The sequence below is a fragment of the Ailuropoda melanoleuca genome, chromosome 6, assembly GCF_002007445.2.
Source record: "Ailuropoda melanoleuca isolate Jingjing chromosome 6, ASM200744v2, whole genome shotgun sequence".
Taxonomy (NCBI): Eukaryota; Metazoa; Chordata; class Mammalia; order Carnivora; family Ursidae; genus Ailuropoda; species Ailuropoda melanoleuca.
Window position 1 is genome coordinate 113,103,755 of NC_048223.1, and position 19,612 is coordinate 113,123,366.

The 19,612-nt window shown below is 50.2% G+C and overlaps 1 protein-coding gene across 5 annotated transcripts in view; it reads right to left on the bottom strand.

The window, feature by feature from the left end:
• Positions 1 to 204: 204 nt before the first annotated feature.
• The window catches only part of LOC100467296 (nebulin-related-anchoring protein), a 69,714-nt gene continuing 50,306 nt past the window's right edge, over positions 205 to 19,612 (bottom strand). For 4 of the 5 annotated variants that reach the window (XM_019805782.2, XM_019805776.2, XM_019805779.2 and 1 more), the window contains 11 exons: positions 18,738 to 18,836; positions 16,726 to 16,830; positions 16,277 to 16,384; positions 15,095 to 15,406; positions 9,562 to 9,666; positions 8,691 to 8,789; positions 7,281 to 7,385; positions 3,875 to 3,982; positions 2,249 to 2,560; positions 1,358 to 1,489; positions 205 to 779 (listed from right to left, as the gene is read on the bottom strand). In XM_019805782.2, coding sequence (XP_019661341.2) covers positions 675 to 779; positions 1,358 to 1,489; positions 2,249 to 2,560; positions 3,875 to 3,982; positions 7,281 to 7,385; positions 8,691 to 8,789; positions 9,562 to 9,666; positions 15,095 to 15,406; positions 16,277 to 16,384; positions 16,726 to 16,830; positions 18,738 to 18,836 — 1,590 coding nt within the window. In that variant the 3' untranslated portion in view covers positions 205 to 674. The remainder of the gene's footprint in view (positions 780 to 1,357; positions 1,490 to 2,248; positions 2,561 to 3,874; positions 3,983 to 7,280; positions 7,386 to 8,690; positions 8,790 to 9,561; positions 9,667 to 15,094; positions 15,407 to 16,276; positions 16,385 to 16,725; positions 16,831 to 18,737; positions 18,837 to 19,612) is intronic. The other variant, XM_034663294.1, reaches the window with a different exon arrangement.

A 19,612-nucleotide genomic window follows, 5' to 3' on the forward strand; every position in this document is an offset into this window, starting at 1 on the left:
GTGGGAAGAAGCCAGGAGTCTATACCCAAGTTACCAAATTCCTGAATTGGATCAAAGCCACCATCCAAAAGGAGGGTGGCTTATAAGGTGTCTTCTGAACCTGAGAGCCCATTGTCCTGAGCACCCAGACAAGGCCAGGCCTCATGGGCAGCACCGGACACGCTGGGAGCCCCCAGGTGGCCACACAGCTGAGGGTCCATGCTCTGAGCAGAGACAACCGCCACCCAGCCTGGGGATCCCTGGACCAGCATGTCTACCGCTTTATCAGGCTGCTTCGTGGGTAGCCCAAGAAATGCCAGAATCAACCCAACAGATACTTTGTTGGCTTCCCTTCAAACGATGGTACCTTCCAGAAAATCACAGACCACAGTCACCTCAGACATTTGCAAATGTGGGATTTCAGAACGACCGGAGCCAGTGGGAGTCACCTTGACATCTTTATTCCTCACCCCAGACACCCAAGACACGCCACAGACCCAGCCACCCCCTTCCAGGTTCAGACGGGGGACCAAAAATACAACATTCTCCGTGGCTTTCTGAGAGTCATTGTTTTAGTAAAGGTTGCTCGGGGATGGGCTGATGCACGGTTTTTTCAGCTCGCTCAAACGGAAGCATGTCTCTGGTGGGCACATTTCCTCCGAGCCCCCTTCCCAAAAATCCTCGGTGAACGCTGCTCACAACGGCAGAACCTTCCTCCTGTTGACGTGCAGAATCTCCGTGGCATCTGGGTTCACGTCCCCCCTCTGATGATATGCGGGCTCCATAGCCTCTGGCCCCCCCTGCGGAAATCAAACATACCTCCCTGGGTCAGAATGAAGCTTCTGCCCAGCTCCCACAGGACAAGCAGCCTCAGATGCCCTGGGAGCATTTCAAATGCTCCCCCTCCCCTGCCCTTCCCCTCCTCCACCCTCCCCAAGAGAAAGGATCCTCGAGGCAAGAAGGAGAAAGAAGCAAAGCCAATCTCTCATTTAGATGTGGCGCCTTTCTTCTGAACAAAGTAGGGTTCAAAACCCAGACTGTTGCAGCCAGCGAGTCCCTGACCCTTTCTGTGGATGTAACGAGCAAGCAGTCAGCACAGCCTGGGCTGCCGTGGCCCGTGACTGAAGGAGCCCCGGTAGGCTTATCTCCGCACAACTAATGGCTGCGACTTCAGAGAAAACCCTGCAGGAAGTTTAACCCGGGTGTCATCAGCCTGGTCATCTCAGACCCATGAAATTAGGCGCCTTTCTCCAGCTGCATTTCACACTTCTTTAGAGTCAGCTGACCTTTGGCCAAAAATAAAGTTTGAAAAGAAACAATGAGTTTGCCTTTCCCCACAGCCTTGTTGGCTGGGATGGGTTTGCGGCTGGCTACTCACAGAAGCCCCCCGGAGAACCAGGCCCCCCGCCTTGGCCAGTTCCGCTGCCCGCCGAGCCATTTCCACTTTGTAGGAGCCGGGAGGTGTCCAGCCGATACCTCTGGTCAGGTTCAAGTCTGATTTGTACTTCACCTTAGGGGACGGAGGGAAGCAAGAGGAATAGGTCAGCAGGGTCTGGGGTGGTTTGGCCACACAGTGGCCTCTGTGGAATGGAGCATATGCCGTCGTCAATAAAGCCAAGACGAGGAGGGGCAAACTCCTCCTAAGCTCCCTGGCACAGAGGGCCCGATGCGCTGTGAGCTGGGCCAGCATGTCGCCGAGCTTTGTGTCTTTCCGCTCACGCAATGAGAGCGACACTGGGGGTGGAAGGTGGGGAGGATCGGTTCAAGTCTCAGCCCCGACCTCCACTCACTCTGTGGCCTTGGGAAAGCCATTTCCCTTCTCTGGGCTTCAGCTGCCTCCCAGGGAAAGCGCAAGGACCGAGTTAGGGAACTGCTAAGACCTCTTGGAAACAGCATGGCAGAACCATTGAGAGCTTGAGCTCCCACATCAAACCAAACAGGGTTCGTATCTGAGATCTGCCACTTATTTGCTGGGTGATCTTGAGTCAGTTCCCTAACCTCTCCAGGCCTGCGGTTCCTCATCTGAAAATGGGGCAGGGATGGGTTGCTGCGGGAGCTCCGTGGCGTGATGCTTGAGAAAGCATTTGGCACTGAGCCTGGCCGACGGTAAAGACTCAACAAATTACAATTATTATTCCTTCTGGCACTACAGTGTTAGGTCTCCCGGGCTCTATCTCAGCCCAGCTCCCCCCACCCCCAGAAGGTCATGTGGGATGTGGTGTGGTGGCCAAGGCAGCGGAGGAAGGCTCTCGGTCTGGGGGGAGCTCACATTGCTCTGCAGCTGGTGGGCCTTCTGTGCGTGCTTCAGGCCCAGCTGCTCCGGGTCGCAGGTGGGCTGGGGCAGGGGCTGCCTGTAGCACACGTCGCTGGCCAGCTGCTGGCTCCTCCTGGCCTGGAGGAAGCCGGGCTGGTCCGGGCGGCAGTGGAACAGGGACCGACTCTTGGCAAAGTCCTTCTTGTACTCATTGTCACTCTGGAGTTTGCCGACGCTGAGGAAATGCCTCATCCTTGGGTCGTCGTTGACGCTGCGGTAACCAACCTGCAGGCCCCGGTCCCGCAGGAAGGCCTCTTTATACCGGAACTGTAGGTCAGAGGAGCAGAGATGGGTCCTGGGGGCCTGCCTCCCCTCCCGGGCCAGCCCACAAGATTCTCAGCAGGAAGTTCCACGATGGGGTAAGAGCACGGCTTCAGATTCAGGTAGACCTGGGATCTAGATCTCCCTCTGCTACCTTCTAGCTGTGTGGCCTGGGGCCAGTTACTGAGTCTCTCTAAGCCTCTGTTTCCCCACCTGATAAAACGGGGGAACGAGCCTCCGCCCCACGGGACACAGAGAGGATTCAACGAGATGGGGGCTGAGCTCCATGTCTGGCACAGGTTCATGCCCACTGAGTGGCGGCCAAGGGTATTCATGCTGCTGCAATGAATAACCCAACAGGAAGAGAAATGTGCCCACTCTCTCAGCAGCCACTCTTCCTTTGATTCTCCCCAGCTTACAGGGGCCCCGTCCAGGTTCGTCAAACCATCTCTAGGGAAGGACCAGGTTCATTTTGTTTTGCTGTTTCAATTTCCAATCCATCAAAGTCCCANTAGGGGACCCTGTCCAGGTTCCTCAAACCATCTCTAGGGAAGGACCAGGTTCATTTTGTTTTGCTGTTTCAATTTCCAATCCATCAAAGTCCCATAGGTGCTTCTACTGCATCTGATTAGTATGTAGTGGTAACACCCAAACCAGCCCCTGCCTGCCTCCCGGCGAGTCCACCAGGCACAGGCTTGGTTGTCACAATGGCTAGTTGCTAAGAATGTCTCTGAATGCTTGTTCTTGATTTCTGGACTGACTGTGGGCAGACACAAGCTATTCATGTGTGATCCGTGATCTACCTTCCTCTTCCATAAAAATGGCTGCCATGGTTTGAACACCTGTTACTTGCATGACACTATAAACCATTTTGTTTTCAATCCTCCATCAATCCTAGGAGATGAAAATTAAATTCCTATTCTGGAGATGGAGAAATCTGCTTTCAGAGAATGTAAGCAGCTTGCCCAACACCAGACAGCCGAGTCCTAAGTGACTTGAGCCAGGATTTGAACTCAAAATCAATCCAGGGGAAAAGCTCAATCTCTTTCCACCCTGTCACCTTGCACTTCAGCTAGAAGTCCCTTTATTGTGCAACAACACACCAGTCACATGTTAGTTGACTTTTAGATACACATACGTCAACTTTTAAGAGTGTCCCCCCCAATCTGAAATTTCTGGCTAAGGTACTAGAAAATAAGGCCTATTTTTAATTTCATTTGAAATACTTGGTCAGTTTGGGTTCCTGGTGGTTTGCTTTTCAACAGAACTGTGAAAAGCAGTCAAACCTATCAGTGACAGGGGGAGAGCCTGAGGTCTTACGTCACTGGCGATCTCCCTGGATGCCCGGGCAGTCTGGAATGGGATGGCGTCCAGCCTGAAGTCATAGCTGCCAGCCCGGGTCTGTTCCCAAGAGTTTCTGTAGGCTTTCTAGATGGGGAAAAGAGAGAACTGAGTGAGCAGGGAGTGAGAACGCCACACCGGGCATTAGTTGTTAGTTCTGAGCAGAAATGAACGCATACCCTCTATCCTGCAGGTGTCCAAGGACAGAGCCATGACCCCACATCCATCCCAAGGACGTCCCCAAGCTCTGGGAGCGGTGGGGCTGGCCATGAGGGCTCAGATCTAAGCTCCTGACCCGAGCATCAGGCCCTTCTCTGGGGGGCCTGCAGTCTGCGGGTCTGGCTCATTTGCTACATCCTGTTGGTACCAGAGGTCCCCGCTCTACTCCTTCCTGTCTTTGCATTTACTTTCAGTGCCTTGGGTTTTCAGCTTCTAGATGCCGGAACTCGAAGTTCAAGAACTCTGCTTCTTCCTCATTCTGAAAGCCCTATTCCTTGGGTCCTGGCACCCATGTGTTTGTTAGCTCCAACGACTCCGCACGGGCCCCTCGGCTACTTCTGAAGCCATGTCACACCATCTCTATGAAGCGTGCCGCCTCCCATAGGCACCCGTGGTGCCCGCACGGAGGGAAGAGCCTCCACCTGAATGAAATGGATTGCCAAGAACCTGACCGAGTTCCTGACCCATGTATTTCAATCTTCCTCTTTCATTTTTTCCCTTTTGAAGTTGTTCTCGCACACCCTCCAGGAGTCTGTAATCACATCCTCTTGGTCCTCAGGTAGACCCACATACCCGAGACAGCATCAAAATCTCCCATGCCTTCATGTAGCTAATATTTTTTTTTTCAAGATAAGGGAATGGCTCCATGAAAGGAGCCATCTGGAGATGCCAGTGGAGGGCTGTCCTTTATTCAGCCACAGAGAAGGGAGACGGCAGGTGAGGCCCAGGAGCGGCAGGTGATGAAGTCACAGCCCCAGGCCGCGTCGGAGGCTCATTCATTCCAAGAGCCACGGCAGGTCAGGAGGCACCTGAAGAACCTTACTTTGGTCACTTGGAAATACAGGTCATGGCCGAGGCTCTGTTCTACAGGGGATTGAGGGGATTAAGCAAAGGAAGGATGGCAGATAAAAAGCAAAGTGCCTCGCCTCACCGCACAAGCGGTCCTGGAAGCAGAGCCGCCCCCGGAGCTGGAGCCTGGCCCGGGGGAGCTCCACATTGTTACTTCCTGCCATCCATCACCTTCACCTTCATCTTTGCCTCCAACTCCAACATCCAATACACCAACCATGAGCCAAATACCTGCTGTGTTCAGGGCCCTAGACATACAGAGCCAATAGTCATTGGAATAATCGCCTAATTGATGGGTCACAAACAGGGCCCCAAGTTTACTGGGTCACCACCAAGTTGAGCAGGCAGGACCGAGGGATCGGTAGAAGGGGAGAAACATTCAGATAATGACAGAGCAACCATCACCCTTAGCCTTATGCTCCCTGATACAGTGGCCCCACAAGTAGCAGTATATATAGCAAATAGAGTCCAAGTCCTTAGCATCCCCTGGGAAGGGGACAGCTGGTGCCTTCCCACAAAGGGCCTCCACACCGGATCTGGGCGAAGTAAGGATGCCAAACTTTCCTCAGCATCAAACTCTGACGTTGCCCCACTCTGGTGTCCAATGCACCCCAGCTTCCGAGCCTCTACAGCGGAGGGTCACCTAGCGAGCGTGGCCGAAATTGGGGTTCTCCCCAAGGCGCCAGCTCCCTTTCTCCTGCTCCTTCTCCCTGTATACTATTTGCTTGATTGTGATCACTTCCTCCCTGAGTTTTTTTTATTCTGTTGAGGTTTCTGCCTTGCCACTGGGAGCCTTTAGATTCCGTAGGCTCTTTGATTTGGAACCCTGGGCGTTCCTCTTCTTTATCACAGTGGGCGCAGTTTTGTCCTCATCCTCACACATTAGAGTCATTTGATTTTTAGTTATTTCGGCTGCCTTACACATCTCAATGGCTTTCTTTGCCCAGGAAGGTCACTTTCCCTCCACATCTTCCTCACGGAGCACTTGATCCAATTGTGTGCATTCTCCACGCCCCCGAAGAAGTGCTCTTTCAAAAGAGGTTCATGAGTTCTCCATATCCGCATGCCCCGGCGGCTAATTTCAGCTCCAGGACTCTGCAGACTGGCATCCCTCGTGAGCCGGAAGATGCTCTGTCACCAGCCCGGGGTAGCCGTCCTCCTTCAGCTGGGCCCCAAATGGACTGGAGGCTTTACCCCAGTTTTCAGGGCTCTGGGCCTCCAAGCATGCAGCCCATGGAGGCCCAGCCTTCCCCCATCCTCGAAGCACTAATACGATGGCTGTTTTGTCCCGGCTCTGCTGAGGGGGAGGTCCCGCTTCCCCCAGATGGAGGTCAGCCTACCAGAGCTGCTGTTCTAAAATTATCGCTCGCACATCCCTCAAAAGCCTCAAATGGTCATAATAACTCATATTTACAAAGCACCATCGCATTCACTGCGTGGGATCCCACAGGGCTTTACAAACGCAACAAACTAATACACACGCTAACTAGAAGGCGCCTCTCGCCGACCCCTGCAAGGCAGCCACCTCTGGGGTGCGCGGGAGCAGCTGTTGATCTGCACGGAGCCCCAGGATACAATGGTCAGGCCAGGGAGGGAAGAATGGCCGGACTCTGGGAGGCCCCGTGCGGCCCCAGGCCGACACACTCAGCCTGTGTGATTCTGATCTGACGGCGTCTTTTGATTCTGCCGCCTGGCTACCTGTTATCCCCGGATCACAGCTTTGCTGGCCGAGCGCAGCCTATTCTATGGCAACCGGGGGCCTCCAACCCCCGCTAACAACAAGCCTGGGTTTAGGAAACGGCATCTTGGTTATGCACGCAAAGGGCAGACATCTAAGGGAAACAGAAGTGTGGAGGCCACCGCCTCACACACAAAGGAGCCGCTTGTGTTTGTACCCGATGGACGACAATTGCGCGGTGAGAAAGTGCCACTGTGCCTCCAAAGTCACCCTGCTCTGAGGGCTGAGGAGACGCGTCCAGGAAAGAAACAGAGCAGGTGTCTATGCCTGCCAGGGCTGGGGGAGCACATGATTGCGGTCTTGGCCCTCACACCCAGAACCAGAATTTGCTAGCCAGAAGGAACCACAGGCATTGGTTGGCCCAGCTCCGTCCCATTTTCCAGTTGAGGAAACTGAGGCCCCACGAGGAAACGGGCTCAGAGTCACACATGGGGGCTGTCTCATTCTCGGTCCCTGCGTTCTTTCTGTCTCAAGTCCTCCTTCCTGGGACTTTTCTCCCCCCAACAAATAGAATCCAGTTTGGGTGTAGACGCAGTTGCAGGAGGAGGCACGTGCCCCATGAAGCATGACTTCACTTACGTCACTCAGATGCAGCGCGTTGAGGCGGGCTCTGGCGAAATCGGGGTGGTCGGGGATCAGGGTGTACCTGTGCAGGGATTCCGCATCCGCCGACCTGTACAGGCGCTGTGGGGAAGACAGGCTCACGGTAAATGCAGAACAGGCTCTGGCTGAGGTTACAGGTGAGAAGCAGGCTGCCCCTCCCCACCGGGTGCTGGTCGTGGGAGCAGAACCCAGCCCTGCACACAGAAAGCATCCCTCCAGAACCCACCGGCTGATGGAGAGGGCCCACGTGCCCAGAGCTACGTAGGGCCGGCTGGGGGTAAGGAGACCCTATTTAAAATATTTAACAAGATCTGCTCCAAATGGGCCCCAAACCAACATCCTGGTTGGCCACACCTGTGTGGTTTTACAAACAGTATAAGGTACGTGGCTCTTTTGAGAATCTTTGCAATTGAGCATTGTTCAAGGTTTCTACTAGTACCGAGATGTCTTAATGCCCTTATTGCTTGACATAAATAGTAATAATAAAAAGACACAACCACTAATAAGTCTTTTTTTAATCTTAAAATGCCTTAATATGTTTTCAGAAAATTAAAGTTTTCATAGTCTACCTGGGTCCCTGGAAGACACAATTTTAAAACTCAAGCTTTCCCTTAGTTGCTATTTTTAGAGCAGTGATCTAAGGGTTGCAAAGAAGTTTAGGAAGGGATTGAGTCTCATCTACTTTTAGTGAGGAAAATATAGTATTGAATATTCTGATCCTTTTCCAAATTGAATTTGGGCTTCGTGAACATAAACCTGTCAGTATATTTGGACTCCGTGTGACCAGGGGTCGGCTTTGTCACTGTGCGTGCAAAATCAAATCCTTTGACGAGTTCAGAGAAAAAATATTTAACTTCCTATACTTCGAAATAAATATAGGAGAGAAGAAATGAGGCTAAATCATACGGAGAGAGTAGAAGCAGAAAGAAGCTTTTAATATAGCTGTTCTTTTTTTTTCTAACTGGGTTATGTTCAGCTTTTAATTCCATCACCATCTATTAATAATTAAGACGTATCTCATCTAGTGCTGAGCAGATCATCAGTAATACACAGTATTATTGTTGCTATGATTACGAACCAAATCATAATAAGGGGCATGCATTGAGGACTTACTCCGTTCCCCATACTTGCTAAAAGCTTCACATTCATTTATTTATTTAATTCTCATTTAGTTCCCTTAATCTGATGAAATGGTGCTATCATTGCCCTCCTTTCAAATAAGGGAATGGAGGTTAGGAGAGAGCAGGTAACTGGCCCTAGATCCCCCAGGTAGTAGACAGAAGGTTTGCACTCCCAGCTATCCCAAGTCCGTGCTCGTAAGCACGGAGTACTGAGCAGTACTACCCACTCCTGGGCACCTAGGGTTGGTGATGAAAACATAGCCACCTCGTTGCAATGCATGTAGCTGTTCTTGGCATGAACCAGGTCCGGGGAGTCAACCACCGTGGTGAACTTGATACTATCTGGTCTCTTACGGTATTTGGTCTGTAAGAGAAAGATACGGATCCCACGAAACAGGTGAATATCATGCATTTTTCTGGATGCAGCTTCACCCCACCTACTCAGTAACAGATGTGCCAATGATGGTATCGGAAAACAAGTCTCTCTTCTTGGTGGGTAACTCACAGGGCTCCAAGCTGCCTCTGTGGACAAGCATTTACTCTCCGGCACAATTCCAAGGCATATCACAATAAAGGAATTCAGTAGAGGGAGGGGCTTAGCACCAACTGGGCCATCCTCGGACCCTGTCCAAATAAGTTCTGCTACTAAGAGATGGAAGAAGGCAGCGCCACCCTCAAGGGTATCCCTGGGCAAGAATCTCCAGGCCACCAATACAGTGGGGAGTTCGGTAAAGGTAACCATCCCTCTGCAGTGTGAAATGCCATCTGAAATCAGATAACCCCAGACACTGGACCCTCTGCATAAATTCTGTAGGTGGATGGCAAATTCTGTGCCCCCAAGAAAACAATGGGCCAGCTTAGCTCATAACGACCTGATGTACGTACTGAGAACCTTCTAGTGCGTCATCTGTCCCTCATTGCCCAGTATGGAACATGCCTTTGACGCCCCAGCAAGTGAACTCATCTGGAGGGAAGTCTTGTTCTGTCTTGCGATTTGGTTGCAAAAGGCCAGGAAAAACACTGGAGGGTCCAGTGGCCATGAGGCCCCTTTAGGGTTTCTACCCCATAAGCCGGTTCCCTCTTCAGGAGGAAATAAATGCCAGGTTGCATTTATGACAGAGTTGGGGGTGTGGTACCTCGCTGATGAGTTCGCCGGCCTTCTTTGCACTCTCCAACTGTGGGGAACTCAGCGTCAGCCATCCTGTCCCCTTCATGCCCATCAGGTCTGACTTGTAGTGAAACTGCGGGAAGAAGATCATTGGTTTTTACCAAAAGAGTGCCAAAGGCTGTCGGGTGATTTCAAGGTGCTTGATTTGTAACGGCCTCTGTATTCATCTCCATTGTAACACGTCAGCATCTCCTTCGGAGCACATCCTGCATATCGTCAAGTCAAACTGTGTGAGTGTGTGCACTCTGCCAGGAGCTAAATAATAGATCACACGAAGATCCAAGCAGGCCCCACCTGTGAGCGGGCAGCGTTGGAAGCCAAGGTAATGGGTGCATATGATCGCTTAAAGAAAGAGTGGAGGTCTACACCCAAGCTCAGCCATCAGCCTGGATGATTCTGTTCCCTTCTGGCAGTGAGGCGACTGCTTGCCTGCCTGTCTGCCTTCCTGCCTGCCTAAATAGAACAGTGTTACCCACCTTCAGGTGATCAAAGGGCCCAGAGCTCTGGGTCAAACCTGCTGGGACTCAGAGCAAATCACTTCACCAAAATGTGACTCAGTTTCTTTCTGTGATAGCTGAAGGTCATAACAACCCTTCTGTTCTCGTGAGAACACCGGAGAGGCCTCAGGAGCAAAGGCCACTCAATGCGTCGGATCTGGTTTTGTCTCGTGGTGGTGGTGGGGGAGCAAAGGGGCAGAGACAATGCCAGCAGGACTCTCAGAACCACACACACTTAGATACAACTGGCCTACAGCATGTGAGCCATTTTAATTTTTTTGTGCTTGGATTTACCTCCCCCTCCCACTGTTGTCTCGAGATTTGCTTGTATCACAAAGATGGGCTAGGCCTTACCATTTTCTTCATTTTAAGGACTCAGATGATTAGAACGACAGCGGCATTCCTGAGAGACAATCCTAAGCGGTGCTGTAGGACAATGGGTCTGATTAGGAGTCTCCTAAAACGTGAAATCTTATTACCATTCCACGATCTGTCCACCATTACCTAGGATGAGACAGTCGTAGGAATGCTTTTCTTCTTCTCTTTATGGAAATTAGGCATTTTTAAAGGTGGAAAAGGACTCTTTAAGGAAATCTCAAATCTGGATCTAAACGAAGTTGATAGCATTTCTCTAATTTAGATATAAGCTCTGCTGTAACATGGAATATCACTCCAGAAACCAGTCTTCTGGCCTTTTTAGTTTCCTTTCATTTCAGGATTCACAGCGTCCCTCACAGCTGGCCTCAAAGAGGGTCCGTTTCTGATCTACTGTCTGCTGGTTAATGCCCCTGTGCAAATTCCACTCTGCCTTCCGACTGGTGAAGGGAGGTATCACTCAGTTTCAGGAGCAGGTTTCAAAACCCCATGTCAGTAAGATTGCTTTGTATGCCGCGATCTTTCGGTCTACACCGGCAAAGCTTTTGCCTTCCACTCTGATAAAGAACAGAGAAAATTGGATAAATTTCTAAGTTAGAGAGAATAATCCTACAGGGCCTCTTCACAGCCAGGCCTTGCTCCTTTCATACGCAAGATGAAGTGGGGAGCACTCTTTCAACTCGCCTTTTGTTGAGCTGAACAGTACAATCGCAGCTAAGTCGGAAAGCAAGATGCAGGTTCCCCAAAGATCTGACTGGGCCTCAGACTCTCTTACAAATGGATTGTCTCTTGATATTCCAGCTCCCAGGCCAGGTTTGACTATTCACGCAGACCCTAAAAACAACACGCCTGCCCCGGACTTCATGATGAAAGAGGGGGAGAGAGGAGGGGAGTCGAGAAGAATCAGCTACCCAAAGATGGTTTTGAAGAAGGATGGCAAGGTAATAAGAGACCCTCTCGAGCTGCCCAGCTGCGCCTGCCTTCCCCAGATGGCAGTCTTGCTGTTTTCCCTCGCATGGATTAAGGCCTAGAAGCCACCTTCAGATTCATACGTGGGGTTTCCCGGGACCCCCATTTTGGAGCACGGGCTGCAGTTTTGGGTCCCCAATTTCCAACAACATCAACAACTGCACCCAGGAGGCGACCAAGGGAGGAGGTATAGCTGTCATATTAACGAAAATCTATATAATCACCTTCTAGCAGAGGGCATGGTTTGCTTTAGACTCATCATCTCGTGCAGTGCTCACACCACCCTGCAAAGGCGGGGTTCTTATGCCCATCTGCAGAACAATCTTGGTGTTCAAGTGACTGTTCAGATCCTCAGAAGAGCCATGGGCGGCTGTCCTCTGGGTGTACCAGACAGACTGTCATTAAGAGAACCCTTAAGAGTCGGCGTGCCTGGGTTCCTAATCCAGCCACCCGGGGGAGCCAAAGAGCACCAAACCAGGAGTCCAGAGACCAGCGTGGGGCTTCACCTCTGACTTGGGGTCTAAGCAAGTTGTTTCCCTGCCAGCCTGTGACCCTTGGGCAAGTGACTTAAGATCATAGGTGCTTTAGTTGCCACATAGGTAAAAATGGGAGTCCTATCGGTACGTACCTAGATACTAAATGAGATAGTTCATGCAAAATACTGGAGCAAATGCCCAGTCCAGAATAAACATTCCATACATTTTAGCTATTGTTATTGTTGTTGTTTCTGATGAGGAAACTGAGGCTCAGAAAGCTTAGGGAGTCTACCCAAGGTCACGCAGCTGTAAAAGTCTACCCAAGGTCAGGGCTGTCCCCTTGACAGTCCTCGCAAGGTGCTTTTCAGGACTCCCCGAAGCCCCCGTGCAAGATCACGGCCATTTGCAGTACAGCATTCCCTGGGCAGAGCATGTGTCTGAGATAAATTCTGGAGGCCCAGGCATGCCTTGAGCGATCATGGCCTGAGACCTTCGCCCTCGGGGTGAGCACCTCTTGGCTCCCTCTGGCCCGACCCATAGCTTTCTTTCTGGCCTGGGGAGGAGAGGGCAGGAGAAGCAGCTGCAGTCCAGGGATACTGTTCCTCCCCCAGACTCTGCCAAATCGAGTGAAGACATGTGGAGCCTTTGTTCCTTTTTCTACACAACGTAACCACATGAAATTAGATTTTCAATAACGCCTGCAAGAAAACGGAAGCCTCAGAGCCAGCTGGACATTACGGGGCGTCCTGTATTCATAGCACCTTGGAATCCACACCCCCCAAAAAACAAACTTCAAGCCTATAAAGCAATGCATGAAGAGCAATAGGGTGATTTAAAAAATTAAGCAACAGTTTCTCGGCATTCAAAATTTTAATACATATCCTATTCATAAAATGTCCATTTAAGAGTGCCAACCACTGTTTCTTGGAAAGTCCTCTTCTTTTTAGATTGTTCTTCCTACTTATTTTAGTGTTAAAATATACTTTCTTCTCAGGAGAAAACCACTGTGATATATTTGGCAACCTGAGATAATGTTTAGGGTTTTTTTTTTTTCCCACTTAGTAAAAAAAAATCTGATAATATATTGATGCCACCATCTTAAAAACATCTACCCATGAACCCTGAAATCTGAGGTCACCAGTCAAATCAACCCTCTTTGCTCTTCTGTTAGATGGATGGAGGCCTAGAAAGTGAAGGAACAGCTCGAGGACACACAGCCAGTAAGTGACAAAGTGGGGCTTCCAAAGAACATCTTCAGGCTCCCAGCTGGGCCCCCCTCGCCTCTCCCAGATGGCCTGTGTATCTCCCTCTGGGATCTGCCCTGCCCCAGATGTTTCTCTCCTACTCCCCCTCTCCCAGGAATAGCCCACTGACAGGAGGGTCACGCCATGAGCTTTTCTTGCAGGCGGTGGGCTATCCGTCTAGCAAGTGGAAGGCCTTTCCAGTAGAACAGGGACTGGCACCTTGGTAACTATGTCCTGTGTGGGGCCCAATGAACAACCCCTGCTCCACACTTGACTTGCTCTCGAACCCTGTGATGCTGCCCTCCCAGCAAACTGTGATGAATAATGAGGTGATCATTAAACCATGACCGCACTGACTCATAAGTAACCCCCACTTACATGTTTATAGTATTTTGCCTGTGAATATAACTCAAGCTAAGAGCAGTCATTGCCCTAAAGACAACCAGAATCGACAGGCTCAGTGCAGAGAACAATCCAAACAGCTAACACTTACTGGCATGTTTCTATGGACCAGGCACCATGCTGGGTGCTTCATACAGACCAGTCCTCAACTGCCAGCTGTGTTCTCCACTGGGTGCGATTCTGTCCCCCAAGTACATGTGGCCATATTTAGAGACATTTTGACTGCCACACTTGGGGGAGGGCAGCACCACTGGCATCTCGTGGGTAGAGGCCGGAGATGCTGCGAGGCATGGGACAGGGCCCACACCAAAGAATTCTCCAGCCCAGAACATCCGGGGTGCTGGAGTTGAGAAACCCTGATACGGATGGGAAGGGTTAATGTGACAACAGTCCCATCGGCTGTGCTCTAAAAAGAGAGTTTCTTCCTCATAGGACTGCTCAGAGGCCTAGAGAGACAACGCGTGCCAGATCTCGTGGCACAGCGCCTGCCACACACCATGTGGTTCACATGTGCTGACCACGCCCACACTGTCTTCGTTAGGAGGTCCCGGTGGAGGAAGCTGAGGAGTGGAGGGGGGATTGGAATGACTCCAGCATGTGTGGGAGGGGCTCCCCACCAACCTGCTTGGTGCCCTTGCCTGGGTGAGGACCTCTCCCTTCTGTGTTTGCGTCTACACCAGTGTTGTAGGAAGCACGTGAGCTCCCTCCCTAAGAGCAAGATGGGTGAGATCGTGAGTTCTGGAGCCAGTCCTGCCTGGGGATCTCCCGCATGACCTCATTTGTAAAAGAGGAGTCACGACCATCCCCACCTCACGGCGTTATAGCAAAAGGGACAGTAATGGCAGCCAGTTGGTCAGTGTCAGCCATATTTTCTGGTCATGACCTTCACCCCCACCACACAACGTCCAGCCCCGTAAACTCTCTCAGACCCCACTCTGGACCATAGCCTTCTCACTTGCCCACTTGCTTCACGCCAGCCTCAGATAAGCTGAGACTCCTCCCACTCAGAGCCTTGGCCCTTGGATTTGCTATTCTGTTGGCTGGAGTGGTATCCCCTTCCCTCATCAACTTTGCTCTTTGTTCATGTCGCCTTTTCAGTGGGAACTGCCTGAACCCCACCCCTGATTTTAAATTGCACATGTGCAGGTCCAAACACACCTGCACGCCTACCCCCCTGCCCTGCTTCGTCTGTCTCCACAACACGTGTCACCATCCGACATACTATGTGTCCTACTTATCATATTCTACCTCCCTCCCATATACTGAAGCTCCATGAGCACAGCAGTTTTTTGACTCTTTTGTTGATTGTGGGATCCCTAGGGCCTGGAATGGTGCCTGGTACATAGTAGGTGCTCAAGAAACAGTTGTTAGATGACTGAATGATTCCAACCTAGATGACCTAACATAGAGACCCAACAAGTCTTGGTATTGGTGGGGCAGGGGGATTCGGAAAGACTAAGGAAGAAGCAGAGATTTACACCCAGTCTTGGTGCGAGGAGAAAGGTCAGGGGCTGCTGTGTGGCCCAAAGGCCCCCTACCTCACTCTGCAGGGCATGAGCTCTCTTGGCCCAGGACATCTTCAGGTCCTCAGGCAGAGCTGTGAACTCGTGGCACCGTGTCCTATAGTCGTGATCGCTGGCGAGGGCCTGGGCCTTCCTGGCATGGACCAGGTGCATCATATCCAAGGGCAGGTGGCACTGGGCGCGGCTGCTGGCTGCCCCCCGTCTGTATTGAAGCTCGCTCTGCAGCTGTCCCACCTGCCAGCAGTGCTGGAGCCGGGGGTCGTCACTCACGCTCCGGGCCCCGATCAGCCTGCCTCGCTCCTTCACAAAGTCATGTCTGTAGAGAAACTGCAAGGGAGGACCACCGTCAGGGGCCGGCATTCGGCCTGCTTAAATTCCACCTGCACATTTTCACTGCAGACCCTAGAAAAACCACCTATTCTTATGCGAGGAGGTGATAATTATAAGAAAAACCACAAGTGAGGTTGGCCTGAGAGCATGCTTCCTCCCTGGGGGATGAACAATTAAAACATCGCTCCATTCTTCCTATCTAATTAAAACCAGATCCTCAGAACAAAAAAAAAGGCCCCATTCCCCTTAACATGTCCTATGGCCAAAAGGAATTTATCAAAAAAGGTAAAAGAGAAACTTCTGCTTTAACCACGCGTACTTGGCAAAACATGAAACCCAAAAGACAGGATCCATTTATTTGAAGTCCACATTTTCTGTGATTTGTTTGTGGGAAAGAGAAAGTCACCTTCATGTCCCAAAGCTATGGACGCTATCAACAGAGTGGCTGAAACACAGCTGGCAAATCCTCACGCCAACATGTGAAACTACAGAGAGCCAAGAGGGAGATGTGTTAGGGCTGTGTTACGATTTCTACAGTGAGTTCTCTTTCGAATTCCAGAAGAAGTTGGGCAGAGCACACATTATGGGGCGGGGGGGGGGTACTATGGCCCACACACAGCAATTAGATATAAATCGTCATCTCTTTCCTGCTGGAGACCTTTGCCTGAATTTAGCTTCTGATTAACAGAGCCTTTCTTTCCCTCCCTCCGTCAAAGACTCTCATTCCTAACTAATATATTCTGCAGGTGACATCCTGTCTCACAGGGTGATAGATTTGCTTTAATTCAGGAAAATCAGCCGTAGACATTGTTTTACATGAAGTTAACAGAAATTAGGCAAGATGGAAGGTCATATCATTCAACTCACATCACTGGCTATATCTCCAGAGACGCGAGCAGCCTGGAAGGGGAGAGCGTCTATTGTCAGCTTGTAGCCTTGAGCACGGAGATTACGCCAAGACTCCTGGTATTTTGCCTACGGTAGGAACACATGTAGATCTTCTTAAAAAAAAAAAAAATTACATGAATCGGCGAACAAAGGCTACCCCTTTCATTTGTAGTACAGTGTTCCAGAATCGATCTCTGATGAGCAAAAGCTCTCTCTTTTGCAAAGACAATCTCATTAGCACACACGCTGTGTCGCGTGCTGACGCATTTGTACACAACACACTTGTGAAAGGGCATATTTATACGAGCATCGAAAAGATTTTTTTAAGTTTCTGGGAACCCCAGAAGGGTCCCTGTGAGATCCCATCCCAGCCACAGACACACGCGGCTTTGGGGCATGTCTGAACCTCGGCAACAAGAAAGGCTTACATCACTCAGATTGGCTGCATTTGCTTTCGCTCGGACAAATTCGGGCAGTCCCAGAGTCATTGTGTATCGGTGCATCTCATCCTCTCCGGCTGCTTTATACAGGCGCTGGGTAAAAGAGAAGAACAAGCAAGGAGACAATGCCGCATGTTTCTGCCATGCTGGCAGTCCCTCATCTGCAAGTGGGAAATAGGCTCGAGGAAGGCCCCTCCCTGTGTCATGGAGACACCTTCTGTCTTGGGGATGATCTTTCTTTCAATGAAGACGGTCTTTCATGAGTCAAATTGAGTGGCATAAAAGGAATATGTAAGGAATTGCAAGTTGCCTTTGACGGGGTTCAGGACAGGTTACCCCAAAATATAGCACCTTGCGGTCCTGAATACTTTAAGCTGAAAGAACGTGAGAGACAGCAGGTGTTAGGAGAACTCTGACGCAGGTCGCAGGTCTTAAGAGCCTCCTGTGGGAGGTGTCCTCCCTACACCCAGGGGAAACGAGCATCCTTATCTCCAAAGACCGAGGGCCGCTGAGGGGAAGCCAAGTGAACAGACCTTGCTAAGTGCACCCATGTATAACATCTTCCCGTGACTTTCTACTCTTCATTAAACCTCCTACAAAAATGTTCAGGTTTAACCATTTCTTCTGGTCTTTGTCTCCTTATGAAGGCTCCCGTATCATGTAAAACTCATACTAAATAAACTTGTATGCTTTTCTTTTGTTAATCTAACTTTGGTGACAGAATCCCCACTGAGAAACTAAGATGGGTAAAGAAAAAGGTGCTTTTTTTTCCCCCTTCCCCTACACTTTACTCAACAATAGCCTGAGGAAAGAAAAACACAGGCACATCATTAAGGTTCTCATTATAGACTTTTCCCTTGAGGATATAACGTAAAGACAACAAATATTAAGATCTGGGAAATTGAGGAGAAGCTCCGGTTGGTAGAAGGGAGACTCCCAAACTCTATTCCGCATCCTTTACTAAAGCCCCAGCTCCTCCCATGAACAAACTCATGCCAATTCTGGAACTGGCCTCATGAACAGTTCTGGAAACATCTATTCTCATGATCAGAAATGGGTCTGTGGCTGGTGAGTTCCCTGAGGCCAGAGGCCACCTTAAGAGGCATTGTTACCCCACAGCATCCAGCTCACACAGCAGGCAGGAAAGGCTCCAGAGGAATTTAAAATTGAGAACTTCGCTACACAAGCCCTTGGGGGCATTCTTATCCCAAGCTGCTGTGTCTTACTTTTTGACTTTGGTGAGAGTGGAACCTCACTGTTTAAAAAGCCAAATTTCAACTGACTTCTAAAAGAGTCAGAAGGAGAATTTTTAAAACTAAGGACGATGCCAAATTTAATTCAATGCCAAGCTCAATTTCTATTTCAAACTTGCAAGAGAGCCACTAAGGAGTAGAACCAAGGGGGCTGGAACGATGATCCGATGTCATGAGGTTCCTTCCCCTGTATGCCCCTCTGCTAGAGATGATTAAATTGGTGAGCAAACAGCAAATGAGGGGAGGAAGCAGAAATTCCAGAAATCTGACCAACATACTACATAACCGCCCTTGGACAACCACCTCTGGATAACCACACATCCTCCACGAACCATCAGAAGGACCATATAAATGCAGTTAGCCAGTATGTGCCTAGACAGAACAGATGAACTGTGGGTCAATACTTTGCAACTTCAATGCACAGAGGAAACCCGTGAGGATTCTGCTCGATGACCTTGTGGATTCGGTGGGTCTGGGGTGGGGCCCAAGGTTTGGTGTTTCTAACAAGCCCCCAGGAGATTCTGGTGCTGCTGGTCCATGACTGCCCTTGGGACTAGAGACTAAACCCGATTTCCAACTAGGCCTGCCTTCTTTCTGGAAAATGTTAACATTCCATATAAGACATTTTCTTTCACTTTCATGCAAACACACATCCCTTTCCCTGGCCCCAACCCCACAAATATTCAAGCATATTTTGAATGATCTAGCAGTTTTTTAAAAGCCCATTCCAAAGCCATCCAGTTGTACCTCATTGGTGATCTGGTTACTGAGTTTTGCATGGAGGAGGCTGGGAGTGTCTGTCACAGCTGTGTACTTGAGTGACTGGGGATGCTGGCGGTATTTACTCTGAGGGAAGAAGACGGCTTGAGAAGGCATAAAACCAGAAGCAGAAGCAGCTTTATGAGCACTAGTTACAAAACCTCACTTTGCAGAGGCTGCTAGTCTGTCCCCCAGAACCAGTCTGATACCTGCTCTCAAGACCTCCGTGAACAAGACTATTGAAATCTACGTTTTGCTCCCAACCTTTGCTCACAGGAGACCCAGAGGTCCTCAGCTTTGGGGGTAACCCAGAAACAACTGTGCAAGTTAAAAAAATACATAATGCCTGCATCCCACCCTGTAGACCAGGATTCAGTAAGCTGTCCGTGGGCCCAGGACTCTGTGTTTTTTTAAAAGTTGCAAAGAGGATTCTGATGCACCATCAGGTTCAGAAGCCACTTTCTTTTGAGATTTCACTGGAAAAGGAAAGCACAAAGTTCAATCTAAACTCCCATGGTGAAGCCAGTTCCATTTTCTCAGAGCTCCTAGTCAATGCGTGAGCCCACCTGATACTTCCAGTGCCTTCCATCATGCCTCCTGTCCTTGCGTCTACAGTGAGGGGAAGTCCCAGAGCCCTCGCAGGTGTAAGACTCCTCAGGCGTTTAAAGAGCTTAGGATCCTAGACTTCTATATTTTTACCATGAAATTATCACCAAGCTTGTAGCAATCATTTCCCAGCCACCAGAGAGGCACAGTTGCTTAGATTATTTGTGCTAATCCCCTAAAAACCAAATGACAGAGGTAGGAGTACCCCCATTTGACTGATTAAGAAGTTGAGACTCAGAGAGGGCAGGTGACAGGCT